General features: G+C 31.3%; 2 protein-coding genes across 3 annotated transcripts; one reads left to right on the forward strand and one right to left on the reverse strand.

The window, feature by feature from the left end:
• Positions 1–10,423: 10,423 nt before the first annotated feature.
• On the reverse strand, positions 10,424–12,097 carry LOC107169386 (uncharacterized). Its single transcript, XM_089223610.1, has 3 exons — positions 11,390–12,097; positions 11,186–11,323; positions 10,424–11,123 (listed from the first exon to the last, which is right to left on the reverse strand). Exons 1-3 carry the CDS (start codon positions 12,095–12,097, stop codon positions 10,920–10,922), a joined length of 1,050 nt encoding a protein of 349 aa, XP_089079736.1. The 3' UTR covers positions 10,424–10,919.
• Positions 12,098–12,963: 866 nt separating this feature from the next.
• On the forward strand, positions 12,964–18,057 carry LOC107174017 (uncharacterized). Of its 2 annotated transcripts, XM_089222502.1 has the most exons (4): positions 12,964–13,307; positions 14,953–15,492; positions 15,894–16,083; positions 17,303–18,057. In XM_089222502.1, exons 2-4 carry the CDS (start codon positions 15,186–15,188, stop codon positions 17,589–17,591), a joined length of 786 nt encoding a protein of 261 aa, XP_089078628.1. In that variant the 5' UTR covers positions 12,964–13,307; positions 14,953–15,185; the 3' UTR covers positions 17,592–18,057. The 2 variants fall into 2 exon arrangements, with proteins under 2 accessions (XP_089078628.1, XP_089078629.1); XM_089222503.1 differs by lacking the exon at positions 14,953–15,492 and having other exon boundaries at positions 12,964–13,290.
• The last annotated feature ends 426 nt before the right edge of the window (positions 18,058–18,483 follow it).

Below are 18,483 nucleotides of genomic sequence, written 5' to 3' on the forward strand. Positions count from 1 at the left end.
AACCAACTAATCCTATAACCAAACCAAGAGATTTTGAATGGACTATGATTTTAAGTACAATGTTAATAATAAACAATTAATATTACCTCATATAGTTCATCTTAAAAACAATTAATAACTAGAATACTATAGATATCTATACAACAATACCTATTGATTATGAAGAGTAATGCGAGTAATTTAAAGTCAAAAATTAAATTAATAAGTTAAGAGTACGTAACAGTTGTATTTGTTGTCTCCGTCTTACCAGTGCGTAATATAACAAATGTACGCTCAGCTGCAGAACACTTATTGTAGCTCCTTTAGTTTAAAAATTACAGTGAATCGACCTATTATATGAAACTTGATGGTAAGAACATTATCTGTGTTTGTTCATTGGGTTTTGTAAATAATTCAATTTTTACCATCAAGTTTCATAATAGGTTCACTGTAATTTTTAAACTAAAGGAGCTACAAGTGTTCTGCTAAAAGCGTAAATTTGTTGTATTACGCACTGGTAAGACGGAGACAACAAATACCAATGTTACGTGCTCCTAAGGTTGCTAAGTGGTCATGATATTTTATTAAATTATTCGTAAAAAATAAATACTTTTATAAAAACAATAGCGTCAAAACAACATTAATAACACATTATTATAGATACCAAATGAATATTTGGTCACAAAATATAGGTAAAATACCTATTAAAATGAGGCATGACCAACGATACACCTGGCGAGACACCTATATGGTATAATACAGATAATATATACATGTATATGTGTATATGATAATATACATAAACTGCGGTGTGCCGTGCCACCGCTCGGTCGTAATTTATCGATATCCGGTATTTCACTGACCACTTCCGCCGTGATTCCGCCGCCGTCCACTTAATCAACAATTTTCTTCCGCTGGGGGACGCCGCAGCCAAACACATATTATTGTCTATATACAAGCACTAATATTAAGCAGCTAGATAGACATTGGCCAATGTCTGTGTTTACCCGTACGCCGCGGTATTTGTTTATTTAAATATTATTGACTATAATGTTGATTATGCGCTGTCCTTGAGCTGTTCGTCGTCACCAGCGACATTATATTTATGTAAAATTTCTCACTGTTCGCGCAATCGTCCACTATATATACCATTTGAACGTCGGATCGGGTGCTATAAATCGTAAGCCATCTCTCGCTGCAGCTTATTTTGTGCGGCACTTCAAGATATACCAGTCACGAGAACCGGGAAGACGAGACATTTTGATTTTGACGTCCTCTTATTGTTGTTGGGCCTCTGTGTGGTGTACCATGCTGTCTGCATCACGTATTCTCGCTACAGCTTACGTATATACTCACCGTCGCGAGCCCAAGTAATATACGCTCATCGTTTTCCGCTTATTTCTGAAGTCTGTTCGTCGTGCGTAATGTCGTTACCAATCCGTCGCCGACAGCATACCGAAAATCGACTAGTCTCATCTTATACGCGTGTAGTGCGTCTACGTGCTCGTACTAATTATACCGTAATCGGCGTAATCCAATGTCACGTGCCCGCCGTTACGACATTATTAGTCGTTATTCACCATCACGCCATCGTCGTCATTTGAATTGTTAATTTGTTACATAACTATTATTTATTGCCGCGTAGGTAGTGAAATCGATTATCCACCAAACCGTATTTGGTTGAGATTACTATACTGACTACCCGGCTCCGTTAGTACCTAAATCCATCAAATTATTTATTGGTCTATTTGTGTTAGAAATTTATTATTATAAATATTATTCTTATTTCATTATTCTCCATTCATATATATATATATATTATTATCTATACGTATAAAATCCAAATACCTACCACTGACTCGCTGATTACTGTATCTCAAAAACTACTCAACGTACGATCTTGAAATTTGGAATAGTGGGTCCTCCAATACTTTCACCGTACATTAAGAAAGGATTTTTAAAAATTTTGATTTTAAGGGGTTGAAATCAGCAAAACTAAATTTGTACGTGTAAGTTGTACATTTATATACATATTGCAGTGTATTTATATAACAAGTTATTAAATAATAGTATTAGTTTCATACAAATTCATACTAATTGCATACTAAATATTGGTAAAAAAAAAAATAAAGAAAATCGTATGTGGGGGTGCCGCCGTGCCGCGGCCGGGGTATAACGTTCGACCATGAATCTATTGGCTATATATTTTTAACTTGATAAGTATAACCTTTAATTATTTTTAAATTGCAAACTAGAGATTTTTATAGAAATAATAGATCTAATACATATAAATTTAATTATGTTTATTATAGGCTTGCTATTGGTTTTACAATTCAGTATGGATGAATAAGAAATTATCAATTCATCAATACATACCAATTTTAAAAATTATTTCAACTTTACAAAGTAATTAATTCGACAAAATATTATGATCACTACAGCTACGCCGGGAATTAAACGACGAAATAAACATAAATTTTGAATCATAATATAGATATATATCATATCGTATTTTTAACGGACAACGAAGTGCACGAAGATCAGCTAGTTTTATATAGGTACGTGTAAAGTGTTATACTGATATAGTATAATATTGTACAGGCCGGGTACAGACTACAGACAATAAGACCCGGCCACCATCATAATTTGTTTGTTGCGCTGCACTCAAACACCCTGTGCAGTACGTGTGTATATATCTGTTTGACTGTATTAGCAATTCAATAGAGTTCGAGGACGGAATCGACGAGCAAGACTATTGAACGCTAATGTGTAAATATGCATAATATGTCGTAACCATTTCGTGAAATCGATCTTATCATGAAAACATGACCATTTTGTGAAATGGAAACACGTTTTTTGCACTTTATGAAATTCAAAAATATTTCACGAAATGATCACTCAAATTTAACATCGTGTAATTTTTTTCACAAAGTGAACGACCATTTTGTGTTCTGAAATACAACATTTAACAACTTATTCTACCTTTATAAATTTAACTTAAATAATTATGTATAGTAATAAAGTTTATTTATATCATATTAATTTATTAACCGGATTGTAAACATTTTTATTTATTAGAGCAAGAAATTGAATTGTGACAACAACTGTTACATTTTAGACTACCTTTAAAACAAACACATCTTATCATTTGACAAGCACTTTTACACAAACAACTTAAAAATCCCTGACCTCCAGATACAATTTGGACAGTTTTACGCTATGTTAATTATTTTTGTTTGTTTGGCTAAAATATAATTCATTTTCCTGCTCTAATAAATATAAATTATTGATTCCTTTCAAACGAAGATTGGCGACGATAAAAGAATATAATAATTGTATATGTGATTCACTTCTCTATACATAATATATAATAATATAGAGGTTATAATGATTAGCGCAAAAAAACAGTCCATGACGATTATTGGTCGAAACAATTATTAAAAAGTTTTAAAAAAAAAACAATGGTTTTTTTAACGGACGGAACTCGTCGGCGGTACAATGGTACTAATATATTTTTTAGCGTCTGTGCTAATAATATAATATTCACGCATTCGGCGCAACGGCGATAACCAGCTTATAATTATAATCTACATAATATTATATAACTCACAAAGATCAATAATTAATACAAAAATAATAACGATTATGTTTGACTGAGTGTGTGTATGGGTCGGCCGGTTGATGAACGTAATCTGCATTATTTTGGTAGCAATAATGTTTAATGTTTATTAGATATATAATATTATATACATAATATATATCACCCTATATAATATGATATAGTTGTAACTCGGGGCATACTAGTTGCCACCCGAAAAATACGAATTGCCTCCTAGCCTTATCATAAATAAAAAGGTTATTATACACTAGTTGCCTCCGATGATCAGGTTAGTTAATAATTATATACGAGCTGCCTCCCAAAATTTTCACTCTTGTTGCCTACTGTATTGGATCAAGTAGTGGTTCATAAACTTCATCATGAAACACCTCGAAAATACGTTAATCGAATTTAATTATTTATAATGAAAGAATATATACATTAATAGATATATATTATAAATATTATATATATACATTTTACATTTATAGTTTATACAAATAATATATAACTTTTAAAAATTTTTCTTTCTCTTTTTCCACTCTCACTAATCATGTTCCACACTTCAGATTAATCCATTTTAAAAATTAGTTAAAAAATTTAAAACCACTTATAAAACTTATAAAATAAAAATTTAACTTATAAAATCGTATAACGCGAACAAGTGTTGGAAATCAACTAAACGATTCTCGAATTCTCGATCACTTACGTTACGATACCGTAAATTATTTATTACGTATGCTGCTTATCAGCGGTATCTTTTTCATAACACGATTGCGTGTCTTGATGTTAAGATTAGATTTTTATTTTTATTTTACATTTGATCATCTTAATGTTTAGTTATAGGTATAGGTATATTCGTATCAAATATCAATGCACAAAAGTCATAAATTACGACTTTGAAATTACAAACTTATTTTAATACATGCTATTTGAAAATGTTTGGAACCACTTAACTACCCATTGGGAGGCAACTAGTACGATACCTTTTTCGTTTACGATAATATCTAGGGTACATAGGCAATTCGTATAAAAATGATTGACCTTTATTCTTCAGGAGGCAACTATATATAGTGTGCGCCCTCGTAACCATAGGCGCACATAGGGTGTGAATTTAGGGGGTGCTGAAATAATTTATAGTACACAGACCCGTGGGGAGCGAAGCCCCCCACTACACCACCCTAATACTATAATAATTGCATTGCAATAATTATAAATTTTATTAAAAATAAAAATAAATATTTTGTAATTATATTAAAAGTTATAATAACATGTAATCATTAATTATTAATGTTAGACAAAATTTAATCTTCTGTTTGATATTGCAAATGTTTGCATTATAATTTCCCCCTCTATTTTATTGGTAAGATCTCTCTCAATGCTAAGCGTAGATAGCTTGGTAAATCTTTCTATCTTTCTTGGTCCATATTGGTGCGTAACCAGTTTTTCAATCTACGCATAGCTGAGAAGGAGCGTTCACACGTTGACGAAGAAATTGGAATTGTTATTCCCAATAGCTTACAGACATTTGGAAACGAACTTTTATAACATTGATTTTTCATGCCTTCATATATAAAGCTGGCTGGTAGACTATTCATTAAAACCATCATTTCTGCTGATAAACTAACTGTTGATATTTTCAAAATATCCTGATATACATAAACAGATTTATATAATAATATTTCAAAAGATATGACTATGTAATAAATATTTTAAATAGTTTATGCGGTGCTAATTTTAAACCTGGGAGTGCTAAGCACCCCCAAGCACCCCCCTATGCGCGCCTATGCTCGTAACTCGTATAATTAGTGTATTATGAGCTATAACGAATGATATGTTCATATAATAATTATTTCTATTATTACATCATTCATCATAGCTTAGATATATTTCTTTATTTATACGATTTATTTCACATATAAAGAAAATTGAATAAATAAAAAAATATTCCACTATGTACACCAAAAAAATTTGTCACTGATTTTATAAGAAATCAGTTGTACCCAAGGGTACACATGACGTATAATGGAAAAAGTACAATATTATATGGGTATTAGGTATTTAGTTAAGTAAAATCTAATGGATCTATAAAAAAACATAACAATCTTATAAACCTAGATAGGTAATTATGATGTTATAATCTTGTAAATTGTAATCGCAACATGTGTTATACTGTTTTGTGAATTTTGGGACATTTTTCGAACAGTTATTATTGAAATTGTTACGTTTTATAGGAATATGTTCTGCTGTATTATAGGTTCCTAGTAAGTAGTACCTAGGTAGACTGCAGTAGTGTAGGTATTGACTGTTGAGTGAACTTCGTCATTGAATAAGTCTCAGTAACATACCTATATGTATTTTGCATGTGTGTGAAATTAAAATTTAATAATAAATCAGTGCATACGAAAAACGATCAGATTAATTAAGTATATTTTACAATATATAGATACTTATATTGCTTTTAAAAGAATATCATTGAGTATAGATAGTATAGAGAGGCCATCTTACCTCTTTTATGATACGCAATGAATTAGTTCACTTGAACTGTCAATAGAACGCAAACCATGTTATTATAATGAAAATATAAAAAAATACAATGAAAACTCTATTAATGGACACCTCTGAATATTGGACCTTTCCCAATAGTGGACACTTTTATATTCCTCGTCAAAGATGTATGATGCACATAATAGGAGTTATAACCTTATAACCTCTTAATAGTGGACCCTCCTAATAGTGGACGTGGACACTAAAAACTGGTACCAAAATTAAGAATTGCCTCTCATAAATGGACACAGTACATGTTCATTGTACATATTATATCATTACAAAGAACTGAAAAATTCACACAAAACAGATTAAAGATATTTTTAAATGTAGGCACATAAACATTAAACATTTTTATACATTTTTTTTTACATTATTAGTTGTCCGCAAAACTAAAAAGGTTGATATAGTTGTATAACTAATTCTTTATATTATAGTCTCTCTGTAGTGGACAACTCCCTAGCTATAGTGGACATTTTTTAATTCCCTATAAAGAGGTTACACTGTAACAATAAGAATATTTTTATTGTATAATGTGGTTTACGTTTCATCGCCATCATAATCTTTGCAATATAATGTTGCCTATTCTTTCATAATTCGGTAATTTGTGACACCTGTTTTTCCGTCTGCTATTTCAATGCTCCAGTTGTTGACAAACATCTTAATATTCGTAATTCGTGATATTATTGTGCTGTGTCAAGAGGTTTTTTATCGTGCCATTATTGTTGACTGAGGTAGCGTCGAAGTAATTCGAGTGTTTTGATTTGTATGATAAGTACGAGTCATGATGGTATCTATATATAGGTATTATAGTTATATTTGATTACTTACTTATTATTAGTCTGAAGTATAATGTTATCTCGGAATTTAGACAACACTTACACAAGTAAGTGGTTCAAAATTATCTATAGTATAACTATATATAACTATACATAATAACTCAAAGTATACATACTTCGGTAGATTGTAGATATTAAAATAACCTATTATTTTTTAACAAAAAGTGTAAAGCTTTATTATTTTTTAATAATACAAATACACTCGTGTCTAATCAACAATTGTATTTATAGACTACACCATTCAATTTTTCCATAACCGCCGTGAGATTAACTTTAACGTAGGTAAGATTAAAAACGTCTATTCTTTCAGTTACTATAATCGTATCGTCGCTGTCGAGCACGGAAATCACGTTGTTATTGCAAAGCGTTTGTGCATATTATACACGTCCACGTGGTTAGTGCAGACGTTGATATATGATCAGTTATTGTGGGCCAGTGGCCAAATCTCATCACTACAAAATATTATCGCCGACCGCTCCGCGGACAGACGACAAAGTACGCAGGTACCCAACAATAATAGCAAAAGAGACGGCGCTGCTGCCTCGAAAGTAACGATATATATATTTATCGCTGCGCTAGTGCCCATTTTACGTGACGAGAGCAGTGATGGTAACGGTGATGACAAAAAAATAATAAAACGTGGAATGAAAAAGTGGTACTGAGGAATCGACTTTCATCATAACTAGTTACCACGATTACCATGTACGATGCTCAGCTCTATATAATATGGTTTTTCGCCCGCGCGTTTATGCTGCCGGTGGGCCATGGACAAAATTGGGCGAATATTTCCACGGATCACAGCACGTAAACCGTCACGTATCCCATCTCCACGTTGCGTATATTGTCTGGGCGCGTTCGTGACTAAGGGCACGGGTTTGCAGCCGCTATATCATTATTTACACCCGGAGCATACGGCGACAAAGAACGCCGCGTGTCCCCCTCATCTTGCCCCGATCGCATGGCGTTTTGCGCAGTTCCTCTTCGCTCACTTCTGCACCAGCTGACCGGTATATCGTCTCTTTAATACTGTATACACGCACCGTTCGGTCTGTCAGCGATAGTCTCACTGCAGTCTATCACGACGAAAACTACACCGCACAATCCAAACATAGGTTTTAAAATATGCGTAAAATGTTGTGTCACGATATTAGTTATTGAACTCCTCTGAAACGGCTTGACCGATTTTCATCAAATTCTCTGTGCATCTATAGTTATGATTTTAATATCATTGATTGCAGATACAACACGCCATAAAATAACTTTTTAAACCTTTTATATACATCTTTCTTAAATCATCAAAATAGATTTTTGATTTTATATTATAAGCTGAGTAAACACTACGCGTTTTATTCAGTCGGTCTGAGCTGGATTCTATATTATCGCTCGTACGTTTTGAGTGTATTGCACTACAATTTTAGGATAAGGTCTTAGCATAGCTAAGTGTCCAGGTGATGGAATTTTTATTTAATATTTTACGGTTTTATGTAGATTGGTATTTGGTTAAGAAAATAATCGTGAAGTTGTTAAAATATCTACGGTATGAAAACTGTAGAATATATCGGTAACTTTTCCACTCTGGTAAAATATACTTTTTTAAAGCATAGGTATTCAAATACAGATAATACAAATACTTAATTTGAAAACTTTTAAAAATATGTATTTGAGTACAAACACAATCATTAATTGATATGACTATAAAAATATACTGATCCGATTTTTCTATTGGAGTATTAGAATTTGTATGCGTTTTAATTTATTCAAAGAGAAAATAGTTGGTAATGGTCTAAAGTATTACCCAGCCATTCAGGTTTAGTTGACACACCTGATATTTAGTATTTCTCGTGTTTTTGATGTTCTAACCATTTGCAGATATAAAAAGTTATAAGTACTCCAGATAAAAATAAAGTATAGAAATTATTGTATATACTATTATTTTGACTAACTGAATTATTATATCATCCGAATTATATATAAACCTGCACAGTTTTAATAGTTTCTGTATTTTTTAAATTTCAGTAAGTGGCACGTGTCAACTAAACCCATATGGTTTTATACATTTTAACACAAAAAATAACACGTAGTACATGTAGTGTGATTTTAATTTTTTTTTTTTTTGTTATAGTTACGACTTGTTTTATTTTAATAGGATTCAGAATCATTTAAATCTATACTCTATACTGTATAGTAACTTATAAGTTAAACCTAGAAAATCTTAAAACTAATTAAAAGGGAAACAATGTATAAAAAAAAATTAATAAACTTATACTATCTTCAGTAATGAACTAATGACTTCATATACCTTTGCATTTTTTAAATATTCAATATTGTCTAGTGGATCACAGATTTTGTTAATCCAAACTTGATGTACCTTTGATGAGTATCATCATGTTTAACAGTTACACAAGAAGTGTTATTAACACTGCTATTAGTGCTATTGTAATTGACGATAGGCAATTAAATTATGTCAAGACAGATGATAATTTTGTTTAATCATACACTGCGCTGAGATTGTTGAATAGGTACAGACTGTTGCCGAAATTACTACATACTTCATGCGCTTCCACTGCAATCTTGCGAACCAACCAAATCAGCTTGTTTCTGTAGAATTAAACTCAGTTGATGTCCCTAATAATTCATCTAGAAGACTTAAAAGCCGCTAGTTTCATGGCTTGGCTCAATTAAATTAAAGAGTTCAAAAAATCAACTGATATGTAATATTATAGGGCTAAGAACTCAATGCATTTAAAAAGTAGGTTATAAATATGCAAGCACTTATGCACTCAAAAAGTACAAATATGCTTTAAAAATATGCACTAATTATTTTTTTTTTAATGCAGTATTTTCATAAATACAAATATTAAATATAAATTATTATTTATATATTACAATTATGTTACAAGGCGTTCAATGTATGCAATACTGATACACATGATCGACTATTATGATATACCGTGATCTACATTTTTTTTTTTTTTTTTTTTTTATTAACATAAAGGCTTCAATTACTAGGATTATTAGCCTATAATTACAAAATGATAGTTATACAATTTAAAAGTTGACATTGTCTTTATAGAAATAGATCTACATTTATTTTGACTAACATACATAAGTAGAATTCAACCTTACCCAGTCAGTTAAAGCTAAAAGGAACACATGATATCTGTAATCTGTTGGCTGATAATATTAATCTCATTCTATCTATTGGTATGTTTATTATTAAGATGAACCTCAGGTATACGCGGGACGAAAAAACTTCCTGAGAATTTTAAATTTATGAACTTATAGTTTTTTTCAAGTCTTTAGTGTTTATTATTTTCCAAGTGTTTTATAAAATTTTAAGTGTTTTTATTATCATAATTTTATTATTTTAAAAATCTTTTCTAAAAAACATGGCTGGTTCAATCACCGACAACGCTACCTTATACAATAATAAGAAGAAGGCTTTCACTTATGTACCACCATCACCTCCGGCTGAACTCATCGAGTCTACATCCTACACGATAGACTTTACAGCTAGAAAATTTATAATTGCCGGTATCGATCCAACAGATCAACTTCAAACAGTTGTTATTTTATTAACATCGTCACGTTATGTGAAAATTAGTATAAATTTTCTAAGACGGATATTCTCGCTTATGGGTAACGTACTATCTTTTATATTAGACACATCACAAAACTATAAGCGAACCACATTTCTCGAAACCGATGCTTATAAAATATCGAGTATGGTGTATAACGGTTCAAACGTTCTGGTAATTGAATCCAAGACTGAAGACGGGTGTAGAGTTTTATTAAGTCGTTCAGATTTAATAAAACTCCGGGAATTAGAATGGTGTATTACTGCTAGTATTAAAGAAAAAGAAGAAAAAATAAAACCCGAAATTATGAAACAAATGGATGAATATAAAATATATTTGACTGAAAAGTGTTTACGATTGGATTCACCGCCTAAAAATTTACTGGAAATGGAAATTTACGTTCGTAACATGGAAATAAGACAGAGTATGACTGCACCTCACCTCAGCCAAATTAAAATGTTTGCGGCTGCTCAAATAGCTAAACAATGTATGGAATACTAGAGTAGATATATCATAATTTTTCTGTATACTTGATATTTCTTTGTCTGGAGAATAATTTGGCGATATCGGTGAATACCCGCACTGAAAAAAGTTTGTGTTTAAATATATATATGATTGTATATAATATAACATTTATGTATTACCTTAACTAAATTATTGTCATTCTCCAACGGATTGATTTCATCCTCTGCATTCATTTCTTCTTCCAATCTATCCATTCCTTTCATTACTACTGAATAGCTAGGTGATAGAGATGACAGTCCATGGAAATCCTTATACAACTAAAATAAAAATAAATGTTATTTAATATTTTATATACGAAATAATATATATAATTAAATTATTACTTTAGGATTTAGTGTGTTCCGGTATTCCATACATTGTTTAGCTATTTGAGCAGCCGCAAACATTTTAATTTGGCTGAGGTGAGGTGCAGTCATACTCTGTCTTATTTCCATGTTACGAACGTAAATTTCCATTTCCAGTAAATTTTTAGGCGGTGAATCCAATCGTAAACACTTTTCAGTCAAATATATTTTATATTCATCCATTTGTTTCATAATTTCGGGTTTTATTTTTTCTTCTTTTTCTTTAATACTAGCAGTAATACACCATTCTAATTCCTGGAGTTTTAATAAATCTGAACGACTTAATAAAACTCTACACCCGTCTTCAGTCTTGGATTCAATTACCAGAACGTTTGAACCGTTATACACCATACTCGATATTTTATAAGCATCGGTTTCGAGAAATGTGGTTCGCTTATAGTTTTGTGATGTGTCTAATATAAAAGATAGTACGTTACCCATAAGCGAGAATATCCGTCTTAGAAAATCTATACTAATTTTCACATAACGTGACGATGTTAATAAAATAACAACTGTTTGAAGTTGATCTGTTGGATCGATACCGGCAATTATAAATTTTCTAACTGTAAAGTCTATCGTGTAGGATGTAGACTCGATGAGTTCAGCCGGAGGTGATGGTGGTACATAAGTGAAAGCCTTCTTCTTATTATTGTATAAGGTAGCGTTGTCGGTGATTGAACCAGCCATGTTTTTTAGAAAAGATTTTTAAAATAATAAAATTATGATAATAAAAACACTTAAAATTTTATAAAACACTTGGAAAATAATAAACACTAAAGACTTGAAAAAAACTATAAGTTCAGAACAATTTATAAGAATGTTTGAAACGTAGAGGAGAATTACAAGTGTGTAAGACTAAGAACAGACTGATTGAATGTCGGCTCTTACAGAGCCAAGTGTCTATCGACGGGTCCATTAATGGGTGGGAGATACAATATTGAGCTATCAAACGTTTAAGCGATTAAGACATTTTATATTGTTGTTGTTGTTGTTGTCAAGTATAGTATCTAAGGGACAAGAGTTCACTATGTGTACGCGACTAAGACATTTCCACTAGGTAATGGGTATTTTTCCAAAACTGATGTTGTCGCGTATATCTATGAGTATAACGTACAAACGATTAAGATATTCTTTAGTACTAACGACATTTTATATTAAAGATTGGTAATTAATATGTTATTCAATAATAGATATTTTTAAATTGTTGTTGTTGTCAAGTATAGTATCTAAGGGGCAAGAGTTCACAGTGTGTACGCGACTTATACATTTTCACTAATAGGTATTTTTTTAGATTGTTTATTAAACGGTAATGTTTTTGAAGTATGATACAATTTCGTGGGAAGGTACAAATATCATTATGTATATCAGTTATTATTGTGTTATTCATTAATAGATATTTTAATTTGTTGTTGTTGTTGGTACACGTGTCGTATGCTATCTACGGTCGATTTATAGGTGTTGTATGCTATCTACATTATTAAAGTTATCTACACATTTTCCCATCCTATTTTTAATACATTACCAATTACGAAATGATTGTATTCGTATTATGTTGTGTCGTCTAATATGTGTTCGGTGCTTAATAAACGATAAACGTGTTCGTATTATTATATAAACGTATTTGTATTTTTGTGTTTATTTGAGTTTTATGAAAATGAGTAATTTAGGTGATTTATACAGAAATATTATTTTTAACGACGAATCTTGTGTCAAATTTTTAAAAGAACGTGGGTTATTGCCGAATTCAAATGTATGTACTAAATTAAATGCTATGGGTGAAGTGTGTGGTGGTGACATGAAAGAAACATTAAAAAATAGTCGAAAACGAGATGCAACTGGTCAATTAGTTAAAACCAAATACATGAGATGCCAAACAAGAGGTGATAAAATTATTTAGGTAAGGTGAGAATACATTTTTTTCGCAACATTTTGTTGTTGTTAAGTATATCTAAGAGACAAGAGTCTGTAATTGATAACTGATAATATATATATAGCTCACATAACGGATCGTAAGGTAGTGGGAAGGTGGAGGATAATATATAAAATATGTATCGGTCACGTGATGAGTAGATGGGTTCAGGTGGAGGGGTAAATATACAAAATATGTATCAGTCATGTGATACGGGTGGAGGGAGGGGTAAATATACGTCACACACGTATGCGACAGGTGGCGGCGGCGGTGATGGGATGCGGGGTGTGGGATGTGGGGTGGGGTAACGTCGCGTACGTACGCGAGTGACGAGGAGGGCCAGGAAATGCGAGGACGGTGGACGGGGAGGTCAGGGAGGGAGATACATTGTGTACGTGACGAGTCGGGCGGCGGGTTCAAGATAAGCGGATGCGGGGATGTGGATGCGGGGATGCGGATGCGGATACAGGGATGCGGGGATGCGCGGTCTGAACTCTCATTTTTATACTACTACCACTTCTACATTATGTATTTATTTTCTTTAAGATATTAATTAATATAATTATTATCTGTAGATATTATTAATTAGGGAGTAAACTGCCGTAAAATTTCTCGAAAAATGATTTATTTCCTAAAGCTCCAGAAAATATGAAAATTAGAGCAATTTAAAGCAATCAACAATTTTCTGATAAAAAAAATTATAAGTTTTCAAAAAGTTGAAAATATTCTACTTACGATAAAAATTATTTAAAACTATAAAAACAACCAAAATGTAGACATAGATACAAAACTTTATTTTAAATATTAAAAAAAATTTTAGGAATAAATTAAGCTATATATATATATATATTATATATATATATATATATATAATATATATATATATATATATATATATATATATATATATATATAGCTTAATTTATTCCTAAAATTTTTTTTAATATTTAAAATAAAGTTTTGTATCTATGTCTACATTTTGGTTGTTTTTATAGTTTTAAATAATTTTTATCGTAAGTAGAATATTTTCAACTTTTTGAAAACTTATAATTTTTTTTATCAGAAAATTGTTGATTGCTTTAAATTGCTCTAATTTTCATATTTTCTGGAGCTTTAGGAAATAAATCATTTTTCGAGAAATTTTACGGCAGTTTACTCCCTAATTAATAATATCTACAGATAATAATTATATTAATTAATATCTTAAAGAAAATAAATACATAATGTAGAAGTATATATTATATATATATATATTATATATAATATAATAAAATGAACAAAAATAGATATTTCTTTAGCTTCATTATAAAAGCTAAACTTTGAATCTGATAGTACCATTGTTATCATCATAAAAAAATTCAAAAAAAGAGTTCATAGTGAAGTAAAAAGTAAAAATTTAATGTATATATAGGTAAGCGTACTTTTTTAGAAAATTTCCCAATTTTCCAAAAAAAACACTCGTTTTTCCAAATAATTTTCCTAAAATGTCGATTCCTAATAATATTAAGTGTAGTGACTTCAGACAACCATACATAAAGTACAATACCTACTAACATAATAATAATATGTATAACCTATATTATATTATACCTACCTGAAATAATATAAATACTTGAAAATTCTAAAATTTTAGAATTGGTCTCGAAGAAAATATTTGGTGAAGTATCTATAGGCAGGTATACACAAATCATTTTGAATACGCCGTATAAGTATAGTAAGTATATGCCTAAATATATTAGGTATATTAATATATATATAATAATATGATCGACAACTGCAGTTCTACAAGTCAAATATACTTATCATTCATACGGGAACTTCTATGGTTGGTACATATATATAGGATATTATATATAGGACAGTGAAATGGAGTGCGCACGATTACTGTGGTTGCCAATGGGGTTGATGATAACGGTCCTACTTCCGCACGGTAACACGGCCACCTTGATAGACCTGTGTCACGGTTACCGGTACGGGGTGACCACGTGCTGGGACCCGACACAACGATTCAACGTATTCGACGTGCAAACGGGATCGGGACCGAACGGAGCGTTCACCACGGAGAGTTTCTCGATGCCCGAACACTGCGGCACTCACTTGGACGCGCCGTTTCACTTTAATCCGAACGGTTGGAAACTAGAAGACATCCCCCTGGAACGGATGGTGGTTGAAGGTATATAACTGCGGTTTGAATGCAACCCAGCAGAGATTGCGACAGAAATAATTATCCGTACACTTAGATGGAGTTTGACACACGCTTAACTTTATTTAGATATATATATATAACCACGGTATCGGGAAAAATATGGGACAATCAAAACGATAACGTACGATGATGCATTGATACTTATATATTAATTTAGTATTAATTTGAGTAAAAAAATGTAACCAAGAAAACGTTTACTTGCTAAATTAGAAGCCAATTCGGTGTTATGAGTTATCTTGTCTGTTTTCGGTATCTCGGTGAATAATCTCAATGCTTTGTGTATTAATATTTAACAATATATTATATTCTAATTCATCATATAAATTACTTAACTACGTAATAACGTTACTATACTTATATAAATATAGGCGTACACGTGAATGTAAGTAGCGAAGTCAACGGAAACAACGACTTTTTACTGACTGTTGGCCATTTGAAAGCTTGGGAACAAGCCAACGGTCCGCTGCCCAAACGATCCGTGATATTGGTGAACTTCGGTTGGGCTCACAAATTTGGTGATCGTCGGTTGTATTACAACAGTTTAAGTGAACCGTATAGGTACCTATATATTATTATTATACATCAATACTGCCTACCAATTTAAATTGACTGCTGTTTCGAGGGAAAACCCTTTTTAAATTTTAATAATTAATTAAAAAGTAACTATAATAATATATTCAATGCTATTTTCAACAAGTGCAATTAAATATCTCGTTATTTAAACAATATAACGTATAACATATAAATATTCACGCGTATAAAAAAATCATATATGATTTCAAAAAATTTATATCACAGCTCTAATTTTTTCTTCAACCTATATAATAACAGTTTAACAATCATCGGTGAAACCTGCAACACGCTATGATGATAATTAGGGCTCAGATATTTATGCAATTGCATATTTTTTTCTATTTATCCAATTTAATGCTAACCTATGTACAAATTTAATTCATGTTCAACTGAATCGAATAATAGTTACTATTTTTACTTTGCATATTTAATGGTTTTGTAATTTAATGGTATATTTTGACATTTTAAAAACAAAAATTCATATTTCAATTAATTTTTTTTTAAACAATTTAAATTAACAAACTATATAATTAATTTCACAATTTATATATCTACAATATACCTAAGCTTTATAGATGGTAACTATACAATCTACTACGCATTAACGTAAAATATAAATGTTTTATTATTATCGTATTTGTTTGGAACTTCGGACTACGGTACATTACTGGATACCTAATACGTATATTATAGCAATAATAGAATTTTGTTTACAGCAACGACTGGACAACGTATTATTAGTACGACTTAAATTGTCGTGTCGGTCGAAACGTTATTATATTTAAATTAAAAAATGTATTTTGAATTGTATTAAAACAAAATATTAAATAATCATAAAATATATTTTATGCTTTATGAATTATAATAATTTTTTGTGCATATTTTATGTTTTTAATGCATATTAAATTATAATGTTTAGCGCATAAACGCATACATGTTACAGTATTTATAAGTGCATAAACATCTGAGCCCTAATAATAATTTAATATATAAATCATAGATGAGGTCATCATATACAGTGTATATAAATAATACATCATGTATAGGATTATGATTTATGACCCTATAACAAAATATAGCCAATGTTTTTAAACGCAATTTGCGTTGTGACATTTTTATTTTTTACCTGATATGCCTACATATGTAGTCACGTTTAATCTGGTAAAAACAATAATGTATAACCGAGATAGTTTGTCACCCACAGATTTCCCGGACTGTCTATAGGCGCGGCCCAGTGGATCGTCAACTCAGGAAAAGTGTACGGCGTCGGGGTGGACGGACCGAGCGTGGACCCTGGATGGTCGACGACGTATGAAGTGCACGGGTTGCTGTCCAAAGCCAATCTGTACAACCTGGAAAACGTAGCATTGAACGGCACAACACTGCCACCAAGAGGGTTCAAGCTAGTCGTCCAACCAATCAAGATCGTCGGTGGCACTGGCGGCCCTGTCAGGATATTGGCTTTCACCAAGAATCTGTTCAAATCAACATGATCGCCACCTGCAGTGCAGTGCCCTACCCAGGATTTGTTTTCGGAGGGGGGAGGGCTTAAACATCCATACAAAACTCTATAGGAAAATAGGAAATAATTTAAAAACATATTATATACATACATTTAATGTACCTATTATGCATTTAATATATTATATTAATGTAAATTGTCACAATTTTAAATCTAAGCTCACCCGTCAACATTATGACAATGATATGACACATTACTAAAAAAAATATCTTACCTGAAATTTCGGGGGAGGGGGGCTTAAGCCCAAAAGCCCACCCCCTGGATACGGCACTGCTGCAGCGGATGTGCTGAGATTTTTGACCTCGTATTTTTCCTCACTGTCACGTCTCACGTCCACGTATAACAAACTCTAAATAGATAACCATGCTCTGTATGTACATTATATAATAATATTATAACCTCATAATTACACTTATCCTGACGTGAGCTCTTCATAATGCAAGTACCATTTTTTTTTTTGCGTTGTAATTTTCCGTAAATCACATGGTTTCAAGTTGTTAAAAAACCAACGTTTTTATTAAAAAATTATATTTTAAATATTTTTATCCTTATCATTTTTTAAGTTTTTTACTTTTTTGAATGGCAACATAGTTTTATAATTTCATATTCCAAAGCAGAATATTTTTCTAAAAATTTTGATACATAAAAATCGAATTTAGGACGAGTAGTTTATGAGTTATAAGTATTTGAAGTTTAGACAAGCGGAGTAGTGGACAAATATTTTGCGGGGTAACCCCGTACCACTCCACTCTGCCAATCTAAACTTTAAATACCTATAACTCATTAACTACTAGCGCTATATTGGTTTTACAATGATATTTACCTATTAATTATTTTTCTTTTTTATTTTGTAAATACTTTTT

Source organism: Diuraphis noxia, unplaced genomic scaffold (genome assembly GCF_037042655.1).
Source record: "Diuraphis noxia isolate RWA-SAM2 unplaced genomic scaffold, SU_Dnox_SAM2 contig0003, whole genome shotgun sequence".
Classification (NCBI taxonomy): Eukaryota; Metazoa; Arthropoda; class Insecta; order Hemiptera; family Aphididae; genus Diuraphis; species Diuraphis noxia.